Source organism: Perca fluviatilis, chromosome 19, assembly GCF_010015445.1.
Source record: "Perca fluviatilis chromosome 19, GENO_Pfluv_1.0, whole genome shotgun sequence".
In the NCBI taxonomy this organism is placed as follows: Eukaryota; Metazoa; Chordata; class Actinopteri; order Perciformes; family Percidae; genus Perca; species Perca fluviatilis.
This window is the reverse complement of record NC_053130.1, coordinates 16,863,426-16,877,780: the sequence shown is the minus strand read 5'-3', so window position 1 is coordinate 16,877,780 and position 14,355 is coordinate 16,863,426. Positions and strand designations below refer to the sequence as shown.

Genomic DNA, 14,355 nt, shown 5'->3' with positions numbered 1-14,355 from the left:
ATAGTCAAGTACTGTACTTAAGTACAATTTTGAGGAACTTATATTTTACTTAATTTTTTTTTACTGAAGTCCACAGCTGTAGATATTTCCAGATTAATATTTGATGTAGCATTTGATCATTATACAAAAGATGATAAATAAATTAATTAATTAAACTACCTAAAAGTAAAGCAGATCAGCTTCATCTTGTAGTACTGATTCAATAATTACATCCGTAATTATGTAATTTACCATGTAATAAAATTAACATGCAGTTATGAGCACTTTTGATACTTGCTACTGACACATCTGTGCTTGTAATAGAGTATGTTCATAGTGTGGTATTGCTGAATGCTTCTTTCACTACTGTTGAAATTACAAATTAAGTTCTTTTATTGGTAGTAAAATGTGTCTTTTGACAGCAAAGGTTTTTTTGACAAAAGACACCAATTGAAACAGATAAACCACCACATATAAAAGTAGTAAACAAATGAGACGCAGTCCTTTAAATCAGAAAATAAACATATCGTGACTGCTATACACCTGCGTAGACGGATTAAAGTTCTTCCTAACGTTATAGCTTTGGTTCCCTTCCCTCAGGCTGATCTCTTTAGTCAGTTCAAGTGTCATGAAATCTCTTGTAAGGAGCTTGGTTGGATCCCAAATAAACAGTCTCGCTTGTTGAAATCTGAATGACTTCATTCTTCCCGACAAGGGATCTGGGGTGAGGAACTTTAAGCCACTAGTGTGTCAACAAAGTGTTCAAAGGGTGGGATTTATCTGTAACAGAATGACACAGAAACTTGAAACAAGCAATGAATGGTCATGGATTGAAAACATGGTCTGAATAATGATACACATGAAGGGAATATCTTTCCCCATCACATTAAAATGACATCATTGATACACAAGGAATTTAGCTGTATCAGTGTATCTGAAAACACACACACACACACACACACACACACACACACACACACACACACACACACACACACACACACACACACACACACACACACACACACACACATACACACACACTTGATTGAGTTTCAAAGTTCATTCTTGTCCTTGGAAACATCAGTCGACAAAACAATTTCACCTCAAGGACCATTTAGCGGCTATTATGGAGCTTTTGATTAGATCATGCCATCTTCATCATTTTCAAATGAAGTCTGCCCACTTGTGTTTTTTTTCTATTTCTCTATGCAACAACATGGATGAAAAAAAGAACGTATGGTAATATTGAACATCTACATTTCCATGACAACTTGGCAGATTGGATCTGCTGATAAAGATCATGACAGCTCCAGGGCAGCTACTAAATGGACCTTTAAGTGTGACTGTTTTGCCAAGCACTATTAGTGTTTCAGCATCCTCTTCTGCTCCAGTTTCATCTTGAGCTCTGAAACCAGCGCTAAGTTCACAGTGTCCTGTCTGTTCATAAATGGCTTCTTTCTAGGTTTGGGTGCCACTGTTGCTGAGACGGTAGGTACTGCCCACTGCCTTTCACCTGGGATGTAAGGGGGTGGTGGAGGGGGAAGAGACGGGGCGCATGGCGGCAGAGGCCAGTGTCTCACAACGTTGGTCACATTGTTGTTATAGTTGACATTCTCCACTATGACCTCTGGCTCCGGCTCTTCCTCTTCCACTCTGAATTTCTCTCCGGCAGTTTCTGGTGTCTTGAAGGGGTTTTTGAAGTTCCAAGTTTGCTGTTTCCGTGCCCTCCTCCTCACGCGGCGGTTGGGCAGGATCCTGTTGGACTTTTTGTTGCGCATAAATGTTGCAGTGGAGATGATGACTGTGACTATGACCATGAGACTAATGACACCAGCAAGCATGCCTAGGATTTGCAAAGGCTTGTTTCTATTCTGCATCAAAAATGATCCCAAAGGCCCCCCACTGAGTTGGGTCTGTAAAAGAGCACAGGGAGAATTCATCCATGGGACTGAAGTCATAGTCTGTCACACAAAGATTAACTTCTAAATATTGTCCCGCATATGTACTGTAGTACTGCATGTATTGATCATTTGGCCAAAAATATCATGTGAGGTGCAAAATACAAAACTCTTTAAAATCCAGGTATAATTTACTGCAAATAATACTGTTTGTATAAAAAGATAATATTTTTAGATGTCTTGCAAATTAAACCTACTGAGCATACTTAAATTCATGGTTCTGCTGTTTTATATTTTGTCAAGACAAGATCAGAGAGGTTGACTGGGAAACCTATAGCTGAGACCATCCAGCATCTGAAAATGAATATATGGATTGATGTGAAAATGAAAAAAACAGAACTAATTTGGTTATTTTGGTTCTGGTTGTGGTGTCATAATGTTAGTATTAAATCAAAACATTGGGAAAAAGCATAGAGAAATTGTGCTCCTGTACTCTTTTACAGACACTTGTTCTGCATCAAAATCCTTTGAAAATGAATTGCTACAAATTATTGGTACCACAGAGTAAAAACAACAGTAGGCTACAGCTGTGCTGATGATCTCAAGGCAAGCTTCACTTATGGCACAGGCCTCCTTATAATCTTTCTGATCTTGCCCTGAGATTGTACACGGGACTTTTTCACAGAGCTCCAGTATATAAAAGTTGAAATGAAGATTGTCAGTGAAATGGCGAAGGTGACAAAGGTCAAACAAATCCCAAACACAACCCCTGGACGTTTCCTTAGGCCCAAGAAGTGTGAGACAAATCTGGATTTTATCTGAAAAACATGACAATTGCATTTGTGTGAGATTCAGATTTTTTTTCCGACTACAAATAGTGAATTGCTACATAAGCAAACAACTGGTGAACCTGCAGTTCTGGGCTGTGATGAAATGGATTATTCTTCAGAAAAGCTGCACCTCCATATACAAATTGATCAGATGTTTCAACACTTGATTATTTGCTTGCATTACAATCCGTTGATAGAAAAATATCATTAATTGGAATATGGAGGGAATGCGGGGTCATACTATCAACTCTATCAACTAATGGTTGCAAATTTGCACATTCTAGTTTTAATGTATTTGAAGTGTATAACTTTAGAAAAATCTGTATTATTAATGATAATGTATCACACAGTATATAGATATGACCCAGTCAAATGGGTTTGACTGAAATATTGCTACACATCTACTTTGTTGCAACTTACAGCTTCAGTGATGTCAATCTTGATGACCGCAGTGGTGCTGAAGGACGGCTGGCCTCGGTCCCTGGCCTGCACCACTAGTGACCAGGTGCAGTCTCTCTGCTTGGTGATGTTCTGAATGATGGCCATTGACTTGATGTAGGACTTGAGCATGATCTCCCCCGTGTCAGCGTTAATATCAAAGATGTTGTTGTCTGGCTCAGCTTTCATGATGGCATACTCGATGACATTGTTGGGCACTTCTGCATCGTCGTCTACAGCCTGTGTAGATGCATTTCATTGAAAAATGTAATGGTATTGAGTTTATTGTTGAGTTTCACTTTATCTGACATAGTAAATCACGAAGGAGCAAATACCTCTATTTTCACTGGTGCTCCAATCACCATAGTCTTCTCGAGGAAGTTGTCATTGAATGCAGGTGGGTGGTCATTCAGGTCCAACACAGTCACAAATACCTCAGCCAGGCTGTACTTCCCCTCTGCGTCCTCTGCCTTTACATAGAAGTTATACTTGGACCTCACCTCCGCGTCCAGGCTCGCCCACGGCTGGGTGTAGATGATCCCAGATGCAGGTTGGATCAGGAATCTGTAAACGTGACAGGAATTTATTAATTAAATTCCGATTTACCATATGCATGCGATTGCGAGCCACGTTTTTTCCACACAGTCTTGAACATTTGTGTGTAAACCTTTATTTTCTTCTTAGGCTTACTAAGAATGTGTACACTCTATTTTCAGATCAGAGCATTTTGCTCACGACTACCTTTGTGGAGGGATGAGTTTCACACTCTGGCGTTTACTACAGAGGCTTGGTACTTTAGATTTACTATTATTTCAGCTACTGATAGCCCTTACCTAAGATACGAGAGACAATTAGGGGTGTACAAAGTTACCGTCACATAGCTGAGCAAAGATTATATAACTCCCCGGACATTGACATTATTATTTGAAAGTTCATGACTGGTTCCTCAAACCAGTTATACCACATAATGGACTTGATGCAATAGTTCATGATGATACCACAGCCAATTAACTATAGTCATGAAAGACTAAAGTGTTAACATACAGAAGAAGAATGGAATTACATGGTTTCTCTGACTGACTTGTTTATTCACCCTACAGTGACTTTGTCACAGTCAGAAGCAAAGAACAGTCTATTTTCTCCTCCAATCCCATTAAAGGATTATCAAAGACAGAGGGCAGCAGGCAAAGATCAGGAGTGCATGGTCCTGCGCACGCTAAAGTATTCTGCAAGATATTGTAAAAAAGTGTAAAGTCAGAAATATAAATACATAATTTTGCAGACACAGTACCAATAAATGTAACCATTTATTGCTTCATTACAAATTTCAAAGAGGCATTTTGGGGTACTCTGAAGTGACAGTTTCAAAATGGTTTTGACCAAACAAGTATGCACTAACACTAAGTGTTTCAAATCTCTCTCCTCTGCTTACTTTGGAAATCCTTTTCCTGGATGCCATGTGACTTCACATATCTCCTCTAATTCATCGCTACAAAGCTCAACATCTGTACTGAGAGGTCCAAAAATACTCTACTACTACCTACAATTTCATCGCACACAGCAGCAAGTGGTTTCATGGGAACAGCAATGAGAGATTAAACACGTCCCTACTAACATACACCTATCTGTTTACGTAGGAGCTGCACGTTACATGTTCATGTTTCCTTTGCTTTTACTGTTTCCAAATCCAGGTATTTTGGTCCTCTAAGGCATGCAGATAGAAATATACAAAATGCAGGTGATAAAGATCACATGCACGGTATCTGTAGTGACGTGAAAGGAAAAGGCAAGTTCTGGGCATACAGTGTGTTATTAAGAAAGAAAAGTGACCACTGAGCCTTTTTCTCAGAGGTTAGACTTCTAACTGGAAATCTAATAAATGTTGAGTTGAGAGAAAATACCTGCAAATCTCTGAGGGACTACAGTGCTTAGGTGCAATAAACAGAGCAATAAACAGAACAATATGAACAAGTCTGCTGTCATCTTTCTGTAGAGCTTACAGGCAGATGTGCTTTTCCTGTAGATGGTCTACATTTACAGTAGTACACTGGTCTACAATTAAAATACCACATCTGCCATTTAATTCAATTAATTTCCTGAGATGAGTGTGACTTAGATGCTTTTTTTATGAACAGTGTGGTTTGTTTTTCTACTGCTGAGAAATACTCATGGTATCAACTGCTAATAATGTTGTATAAGCGTATATATATGGCTTCACACTGACATAATCACTACACAAGGACCAATGAATAGACTCGGGGGGAGCCCATTTCTTTTAGTTGAAGTTCACATTCTTATACTCACAAGTCAGCCCCAGATCCGTAGATAGAGTACTTCACTTCACCCCAAGGTCCTGAGTCGGGATCTGTTGCCTGTGGATGAACAGAAAAGACAGATTATAGAGTGAAAAAAACATGCTATGAGTTTGGTTGTGGCACTTGCATAAATTAGGTAAATTTAACGTAACTTTCACAGCAGTTGCGTAATCTGCAATTCCTATTTAGGAGTTAACTGCAATATGTGGTGTATCCCACTTACTTTAAACCTCAAAATATTGATTAGATTTATTTGTACCTCTTTACTAAAGCAGAAATAATAATTGTTGTCCGCCATGGGCTCAGTAAACTGAATGAATCTGTGCTGGATTGGAAGATAATGCAGGGGTCAGCTATAAAAAGACTGTTTTTTGATATCAAGGAACATCATCATGGGCATCGGCTAATCTGTCTGTCTGTCTGTCGCTGCAGGGATGCCTGGTCGCTGTCTCTATGTGTCCAAGGTCACTTGTTGGCTGTTCTTTTATCTGATTGAAATTGCCTGGGATCAAGGAAATGAGCCTCTGTGGTGTTCACGCAAGGGCAGGATTTATCAGCGAGCACCCCTGTTGCTTTGAGCCTTTGCAGGGCTGATATGAACTGACAAGGGCGAAGGATGAGATAGTCCAAAATTAAGCTTTCTGTAAATGTATAAACACTTTTCTATCTATCTATCTATCTATCTATCTATCTATCTATCTATCTATCTATCTATCTATCTATCTATCTATCTATCTATCTATCTATCTATCTATCTATCTATCTATCTATCTGTCTATCTGTCTATCTGTCTGTCTTTTTTTTTAATGGCCCAACATGGTGCTTAAAGTGTTCATGTTATTTCTGCACATATTTCTGTGCTGCAGCTGCATGTGCTACTAAGTATTAGGGGGAAACAAATCTGGGAATTTGGTGTTACACAACAAAATGAAAGTGATAGCCATCTGGCAGCTTACCTCGCCTAGCTTTTATCTACATGTTTTTGACATATTATCCCAACCCCCACCGCTCAAAAAGTCTACATTTAGAGAATTAATGGCCCTCTTGGGCATTTTGTTAAAATCAGCATTCCTCTTTAGCTCATAGTGACGTACATTGGTGTTGGCATGTATTTTTAGACAGAATGAAGACTGTCTCACCGTGACTGACACCACATTGGAGCCACCGGGTGAGTTTTCTGGAATTCTGGCAATGTAGTAATCTGAGGAGAATTTGGGAGCGTTGTCGTTAGTGTCCAGGAGATGAATGACAATGTCTGCTGTGGCACTGAATCTCTCGGGTGTGTCGATCTCAACTGCAAGTAGCTAAGAGAGAAGAAAGATTCAAAATAAATGCAGTAAATGGAAAAAGAGCAACAGATGTGAGTGATATAACGCTGCCATTTGTTGAGGAAATGTGTGCATGTGTGCTCCTATTTCAGTCTACTGTGGTGCAATGGGTTAACCTTGTATGTGAGAAAGTGGTGTTTCTCATAGTCCATCGCAGCAGAGTCATCTACTAAGATCGTGACCTGGGCCTCATTGAGTACAGTCTGAGGAACGACTCGCAGCATCCTTCCCGGTCCGATCAGTTTCAAATTGAATTTAGCATTTGCACCCTGCAAAAGCACAACACACATCATCACATTTGTCAGAAAGTCTCATTAGTTAAAATGACAGTTATGTTATACATGCATGAACCTATTTATACTACTGTAATCTGCATTTGTTACAAAGCTATCGCACACAAGCAGACATACAGTATAATCCATGTAGTATACAGTCCATTCAATCAATATAAAAGCTTTGTATCTTTTCATTATTACAGTAATGTATGAGAGATCAATAGGATATCAGTAGCAGCAGCAATATTCTTGGTGAAACATAATATGGCTCGACAACAATAGCTTGTCCTGATGTTGTAAAAGTATTATCATTATCATCAAGACATTTGGGGTACATCAGCCATTTGGTCGAGGCTCACACAATGAGCTGGAAACACAAAGAGACTTGCATAAGCTGACAAATGGTACAGCTAGGGAGCACCTTTTAATTTGTGTTGGCTTACTTTCAAATTTGTGTAATTTTAAAAGGATTGTCTGTGATAATGGCAGGCTTAAAGTCATTTCACAGGCGCAGAGGCAGAATCCAGCCTGAACACAAAGTTGTGAATTACATCAGTTTTTTATTAGATAACAATGTAATTTGGTCGGAAAATGAGTGTTATTACATAATCACTGTTCCTCTCTCCTGGTTAACTGAGGCAGCTTTTAAAGGCTATAATACTGTGTCAGGGCTAAAAAATTATACCTGCTCAGTAAAACATCACTAAAAATAGCTATTGTTTGTGCTTTTTTTAGTCATTTTCATAGCAATCAGTCAGTGTATGAGAAAACATGGAAGACAATGATGGTCTCCCCACCTGATCAGAGTCGTTGACAGTGATTTTCAGCCCCCGGAGTATCTCTCCCTCTGGTGGATGCTCATACATGGTCAACTCAAACATGTTCTTTGGGCCGTTCTCTCCGTAGAAAGTAGGTGGATTATTGTTCAGGTCCACCACACGGATCACCACCGTGGTCACCTCATAGTCCATGAGTCTGCCTTCAGGACTTACTTCTGATGCCTGGACACAGGGGGGTAAAGGTTATACAGGAGCCTGTGGACTTTTTAATCTACCAGTTTCACCAGATCAGATGTACTTTGTAAACTGCAACTTACTTTTACTTTAATGTTAAAGATTTCTCTCTTCAGATACATGGGGAGAGTCAGCAGAGTGATACAACCACTTGTTTTATTGATGCTAAATACACCATCGTCACCTGGAGAGACAAACAACAGACAGACCAATGAGTACTTTTGCTTTATTTCAAAATCATTTTTAAGTTAAATGCTTACCATCGTCAAAGGAATAATGGATTGGATTTGGGTTTCCCGCATCGCCATCTTTGGCTACAACAGTGAATATTTCCGATCCCTGAGAAAAAGAACATCAGAAAGGTTTTGCTGTTATATCAATAGTAAAACAAGGTAGAAGTTAAAGATAACCAGGATACATGAATGCCCTGATATAATACAAATGTTACTATACAAATGTATCAACTGATACTACTGATATATTTAAAGGCCTTTAACATAATGTAACTGTGTATTTGGTTGCATCACATTGTCAAACAACTAATGATATACAGACTAAGATTTTCCAAAACACCTAATGAAGCAGGACATTATAATTTCATGAGCTATGAAGAAGGTAGCATAGGCATTAAAGCTGTGTAATATGAGACAATACTGTGTTGTGGTGTGGGCTCTTTTGTTGGTTCTTATTTATACTGTGGATATAGAAATAAATTGCATTCACTATGTCTTGCTATGCTGTGATAATTCAGTGTGATTGATGATGTGATAATATAGCATGTAGCACAAAATTAAAACATGCAATAGAAATAATAAGAAGTTTACTAAATGTTTAAAGACTTGCTATAAATAGTTGTTATTCAAACTCAAAGGTTGTAAAAGAGTCAAAGTAGAACATCACTGAAGGTTGTTTTCATACTCACTGGCTCTGAGATTTCATAAACGTAGCCAAAATACGGTGTCCCAATAAAAAATGGCGGAGTGTCCTGTGCGTCAATCACATTGATCGTCAGGGTAGCAGAGGATGACATAAACTGCTCCTTGCCATTAAAATCACCACCACCATCCTGGAACAAAAGCAATTCAAATCTACATTTAAGAGACACAATGTTGAGTCAGGAGTATAGCAGGAGTGTAGTCTGGATCGATGGAAGTACATTTCCAGGATAAAGCCTGACATCCGGTGCGTGGCTCACTCACAGGATGTCCCTTCGCTTTGGGAAACAACAACCTTCGAGCTACATGGTGAAAATGGCAAGTTTTGAAGAACATGTAATAACGCAGGCATGCTTGGTTCTTTCGGTGAATGATTGTTAAGATTTACTAAGAAGATGTTTACGCCATTTACTATCTAACTGGGACGTTTTATATTATATTTTATGTGGCGGTGCAAATGCTCCACCAAAACAAGTTCCTTCCCAAAACTATTTTGCAGAGGCCCTGTCACTGCGTCTGGAACATAGCGCCAACCAAGATGGTTGCAATTGGTTTTCGTATTTTTTCTCCTATCCTAGAATGTATGTGTGGTGTAGCCAGACCTTATGTCTGGCAATGAGTGTAATTTTGTAAGATATTTTTTTCTATAGCTACTGTATGTTTATTTTTTTTAATGTTTATACATTTTCTAAGGCGGGCCCTGTATAAAAATCATACAAAGAGTTCCGTCTGTTTTGAAAAAGTACTTAAAGGTGCCCTGTAAAGTTCTCTTGTAAACAAACAAATGTATGTTCACATTCAGTATTTCTAACTCAAAAGTATTTTGTGTATCCTTGAGGCCTACCAAATGTGTTGAATATATTTCCTTCCTTGCATCATAGGGTAGGAACAAACCACCTACTGTATGTGGTCATTTGGTTTGGAGGACTTGTTGGTTTACATGTATGATTGCCTTGTCTTAGCGCAAAATCACTGCTAGCATTATTTGCAGTCAAAAACTTTACAGGGTACATTAAAATTGAAAAGTACACTATTTGCATGACAGAAACATTTAATGAGTTTTGATGCACCCATTACCCTTGCAATGACAGTCACAAAGTGTGTCTTTGTTTTCTCATAGTCCAACATTTCTCCAGACTTGATGCGAAGGATACCACTATGTCGGTCCATGGCAAACAAAGTGGACTGAGAATTCTGTAACAGAGAAAAGGACAAAAACAGGCTTTTAAAAGCACACACAGAGACACATTTCAGATGAAATAAGTAAAAGCCTGTCTCTGAAACCCCTTAAACCCCATTTACAACCACTCACGTGAGATATCATGAAAAGTGGTCAGATGGCTGTGTCATGACCTGGCATAAAAACACTTAGTAGCCATTTGATTTAGGTCACATTGTCTATCTCTTTGTCCATCTGGATGTAAAGAGCCCATATGCTCAAGGACAGAGCAGGCAGGTGAAAGCTGCTGTGTCCAGATGTGCAAAGCCTCACCCGTCACTCCAGGCCAGCTGTTCTTTGGTCCTAATAGTCCAAAGTGCAACTTAACATTCTCTGCCACCCTTTGCCAAAGCAGCCCTCTAAGCCTCCAATACCTGACACAAATGTAATTGTGATTTAATCCCCAGGCACATACACAGATAAGCACTGGAATCATCCAACTGATGTTAACCTTGTTATCAGTACATCTATACATTATTTCTGTGACAAGGAGATTACCATTCGAACTGGCTAGTTTAAGTTTGCACGTATTAGGAGCATTTTTTTCTGTGCTTATTTATATTCCGCATTCATTTATTGCAGAAGCCAAAGTGTGTGGGGTATGAATGGGCTGAGTGATACCTGGAGGAAGAAGGTGACTGAGCCCCCTGAGCCTGTGTCTTTGTCCACTGCCTCGACTTTGTAGATGCTGCTGCCAGAACCAGTTGTCTAAAACACAGAAAAATAATTAAAATCTCTACGCTTAAAAAGAAATGATGCAACATATATTTTCTTTCATATTTTTCCAGTAATACAGTATACTGTCCTTTTCATGTTATGTGGATAGACTGACACTTCAGGCTTATAAAGCATACATATTTGGCGAAACTTACTTCCAGTACATCAATGATTGCTGGCATGTTTAGGAATTCAGGCTTTTCATCATTTGCATCCATCACAAATATTGTGACTCTTTCCACAACCTAAAAAAATTAAAGAAGAAAATAATGCACATGTTCAAGTTTGTTTTAGTTTGATTCATTATAAGGGATGACACTAAACGCTATAATCATATTAAATCAGATGTTGATACCTTGCTTTGCCCATCTGTGATGCTGACAAGAACGTCAATAGAATCTTGTTTCTAAGTAGAGATGGAAAACAAGTTCATATAAAGACATGGTGAAAAAAAAAATTATCTTAGTTTTTTAAGATTTATATGTTAAAGTTTAGAAACAAAAAGTGAAAAAACAACAATCTACTCTAATCTCTATCTACAGTCTATGGCCTATGTTAAGTTTACCTCTCTGTCCAGCTGTTCTACCAATGTGATGTTTCCAGATATCGGGTCGACCCTGAAGTATTCTTTGGACCCTGGATCAAAGGAAAGACCATACCTCACCTCCTGACCCTCAGGGTCTGTGCCATTGAGACAATAGATCTGTGTACCTAAAAGAAGATGTCATTATTTAGTCAAATTAGCCTCAATAGATGACTTTTTAGACAAAACCTGTATACACATTAATTTTCTAAAGACTTAAAGAGCACTTGATAAATGCAAAGATTTCCAACTGCAAAATTAACCAACCTTTACTGTAACCCACATATGAGGAGCGTAGTTAACCCATTGTTTGGGCAAAACTGCTGTGGAGCAAACTAGGCTGAGACACACTAGCTAGCAGTTTGATAATTACCGTGACTGATGGAAGGTGTACAGGGACAGCTGCTTCACATTCACAGCCAGCAAACTGTCCCTCACATCAACAAGTGGCACCAGCAGATGAGCATGTTAGTGGGAGTACATACATGCCACACAACACCTGTTCATCTATCAAAGACTATTTAACAGCCTGGACTCCCAGATATTGGCAACCAAAACATGCCATTTTGTTGATTGGTTTTTCCACCAGCCTAAATATGCTAAATGTTCTATGTCAGAGGTTGAACTCACCGACAGCCATATCCTCCGAGAGGCTGAACAGTGCCATGTTCCCATTGTAGTTGTACGGTCCATTGTCATAGAAATAGGGGGCAAAGTCTGCTTGTGCTGAGGACAGTGAAATGAAACCACCATTAAAAGCTTGAAAGTTTGATGTAATTCACTTTAAAGTGAGACTAAAGAAGAAAACACAACACAATATTTCATTTAAAAATTGAAAGTTGACTTCAAAAGTTATAAAACACACCCTTAATTAATTTAGTACACTCTGGGGTTTTGCTACGACAGTTGTAATTGGTCTGGTATGACACGTACATAACTTATGGTGGCTAATGTTTGGTAATGTTAGCAAACTTAAGCTATGTTGCTCTTTTGTCTGTTGTCACTGGTGGTCACACTGGTCGCTGGTCATCAAAGTTACATAGTTTTGCTGTAAAAACTAGAGCAACATAAATCAAACTGACTGTACTGTGTATCCGCCCCCTGCTTTCTCAGTCACTTTGACTGGGATTACAGGTGAGTTACGTCAACCTCCTAAAATAACTTTTCTATACATAGACCTGATCTCTAGTGGCAGAAATAATGCTGTTTTTATTCATAATATCACAGCCATCTGAATATTATAAACAAATTTATAAATCAAACAAATCAATCCGTATGCTAGTCATACAGAGTTTAAACACACATGCATATAAGAGCAACTAACCAGGTTAGGCAAGAATATGAATAAATTGAAAACAGAATAGAATTCAATTATAAACTGAGAAAGAAATTACAATCATCAAACCAGAGGCTGTCAAATACATCTGAACAGCATTCACAATATGATCAGTGTTAAGAAGTGAAACTCACCAAAGCAGGGATGCACAAACACAAAAAGCAGTGGCAAATGTAATATCTTCACATTCTTCATCCTAAAGAATGAAGTCATGAAACCGCACCATGAAGACGGCTCCGTTGAGAGTCCTGTACATGAGATGCAGCTCTCAAGGTGTTGTGTGCGACTGGAGAGGGCTAAAGACAAATGCTCACATGCTAATCCAATGACACATCTTAAGAGTTACTTCTAGGCCCCCTCATTCCAACTGGGCTTTTCCAACCACCAATCCACAGGAGACGGCTCTGTCTGTCTGCAGGGCAGACAAAACAAGGATCTACCACAACTTTTCAGATGATGGACAGTATGTGTCACAATTTTTGTTTTTGGTGTGGATCAACAGCTTTTGGTTACCACAGATAATAAATAAACAGACAAAAGATGCTTGTGTTGTGTTTGAAGGTAAAAAAAACTAACCTTAAATACTATTCTACAGTCTGATACAAATATTGTGTTGTCAATAAACACTGTGATTACATTGAAAACCTTTCTATCAAGATGTTCATTTTTTGTAAACTGATAAATTGCTAAAACTGGTTCATCGACTGGTGTGTCATCACAATCTGCTATTGAAATATTTTGCCTGTGTTAACATTTGGACAATTTAACTGTATTAACAGCACAGTCTATACTGAATTGTAACTAATACAAAGTGTGTTACTCCACTCTGTATTAAAGGTAACATCTGTGATCGTGATTTATAACTATATGACAATAAACTGTAACCACCTCTGTCATGGAGGTGGTAAGTAGAGGGATTACAATTATGCAGAATGTATGCTGTTATAACTGTCAGTGTTTTACCCATACTGCATACGGTTCCATCTGCTATGCACTCCACAGCCATCTGTTGCATTAGGGAAAAGAAAACTCCAAAATGTTTCTCAATTAGTAATAGAATAATCACAAAATGATGTAGATGATAGCAGTGAATGATCTGATGAGATTATAGTTCCTGTGTGATTCCTGTTCTGGTAGAAATCATGAGGTAAATGTGTGTCAGTTTATGACAAAAACTGAGAAATCTAAATAAATGATAATGACAAACAAGGCAGGACAACATGTTTACCATATCAGAAGATGTGAGTTTTATTTTACATGCAAAGTATTGTGTTTTTGTTGCATCATTCTTTATTCTTTAATTTCTTTTTTTATTGCCATGTTTACCATGTCAGCTGTTTGATGAGTATCTTTAATTAAAAACACATTGATTTACTTAATGTCTTTCTGGGACTTTTTGAATGGTATTTTGGGCACTGAAGCTGGTTAATCTTCTTGTTTGATAATCTTCTTGTTTGATAATCTAAAGCCACCCAGAGGTAAACTC

The 14,355-nt window shown here is 38.4% G+C and overlaps 1 protein-coding gene across 2 annotated transcripts; it reads right to left on the bottom strand.

Annotated features, from left to right (window-relative positions):
* Nucleotides 1-348: 348 nt before the first annotated feature.
* Nucleotides 349-13,189, bottom strand: cdhr1a (cadherin-related family member 1a). Of its 2 annotated transcripts, none has more exons than XM_039784416.1 (17): nucleotides 13,004-13,188; nucleotides 12,164-12,259; nucleotides 11,516-11,661; nucleotides 11,306-11,356; nucleotides 11,106-11,195; nucleotides 10,855-10,941; nucleotides 10,092-10,208; nucleotides 9,002-9,145; nucleotides 8,340-8,418; nucleotides 8,163-8,263; nucleotides 7,864-8,067; nucleotides 6,908-7,060; nucleotides 6,603-6,767; nucleotides 5,453-5,520; nucleotides 3,484-3,712; nucleotides 3,131-3,388; nucleotides 349-1,895 (listed from the first exon to the last, which is right to left on the bottom strand). In XM_039784416.1, exons 1-17 carry the CDS (start codon nucleotides 13,080-13,082, stop codon nucleotides 1,344-1,346), a joined length of 2,619 nt encoding a protein of 872 aa, XP_039640350.1. In that variant the 5' UTR covers nucleotides 13,083-13,188; the 3' UTR covers nucleotides 349-1,343. The 2 variants fall into 2 exon arrangements, with proteins under 2 accessions (XP_039640350.1, XP_039640351.1); XM_039784417.1 differs by having other exon boundaries at nucleotides 1,777-2,698; nucleotides 13,004-13,189.
* Between the last annotated feature and the right edge of the window lie 1,166 nt (nucleotides 13,190-14,355).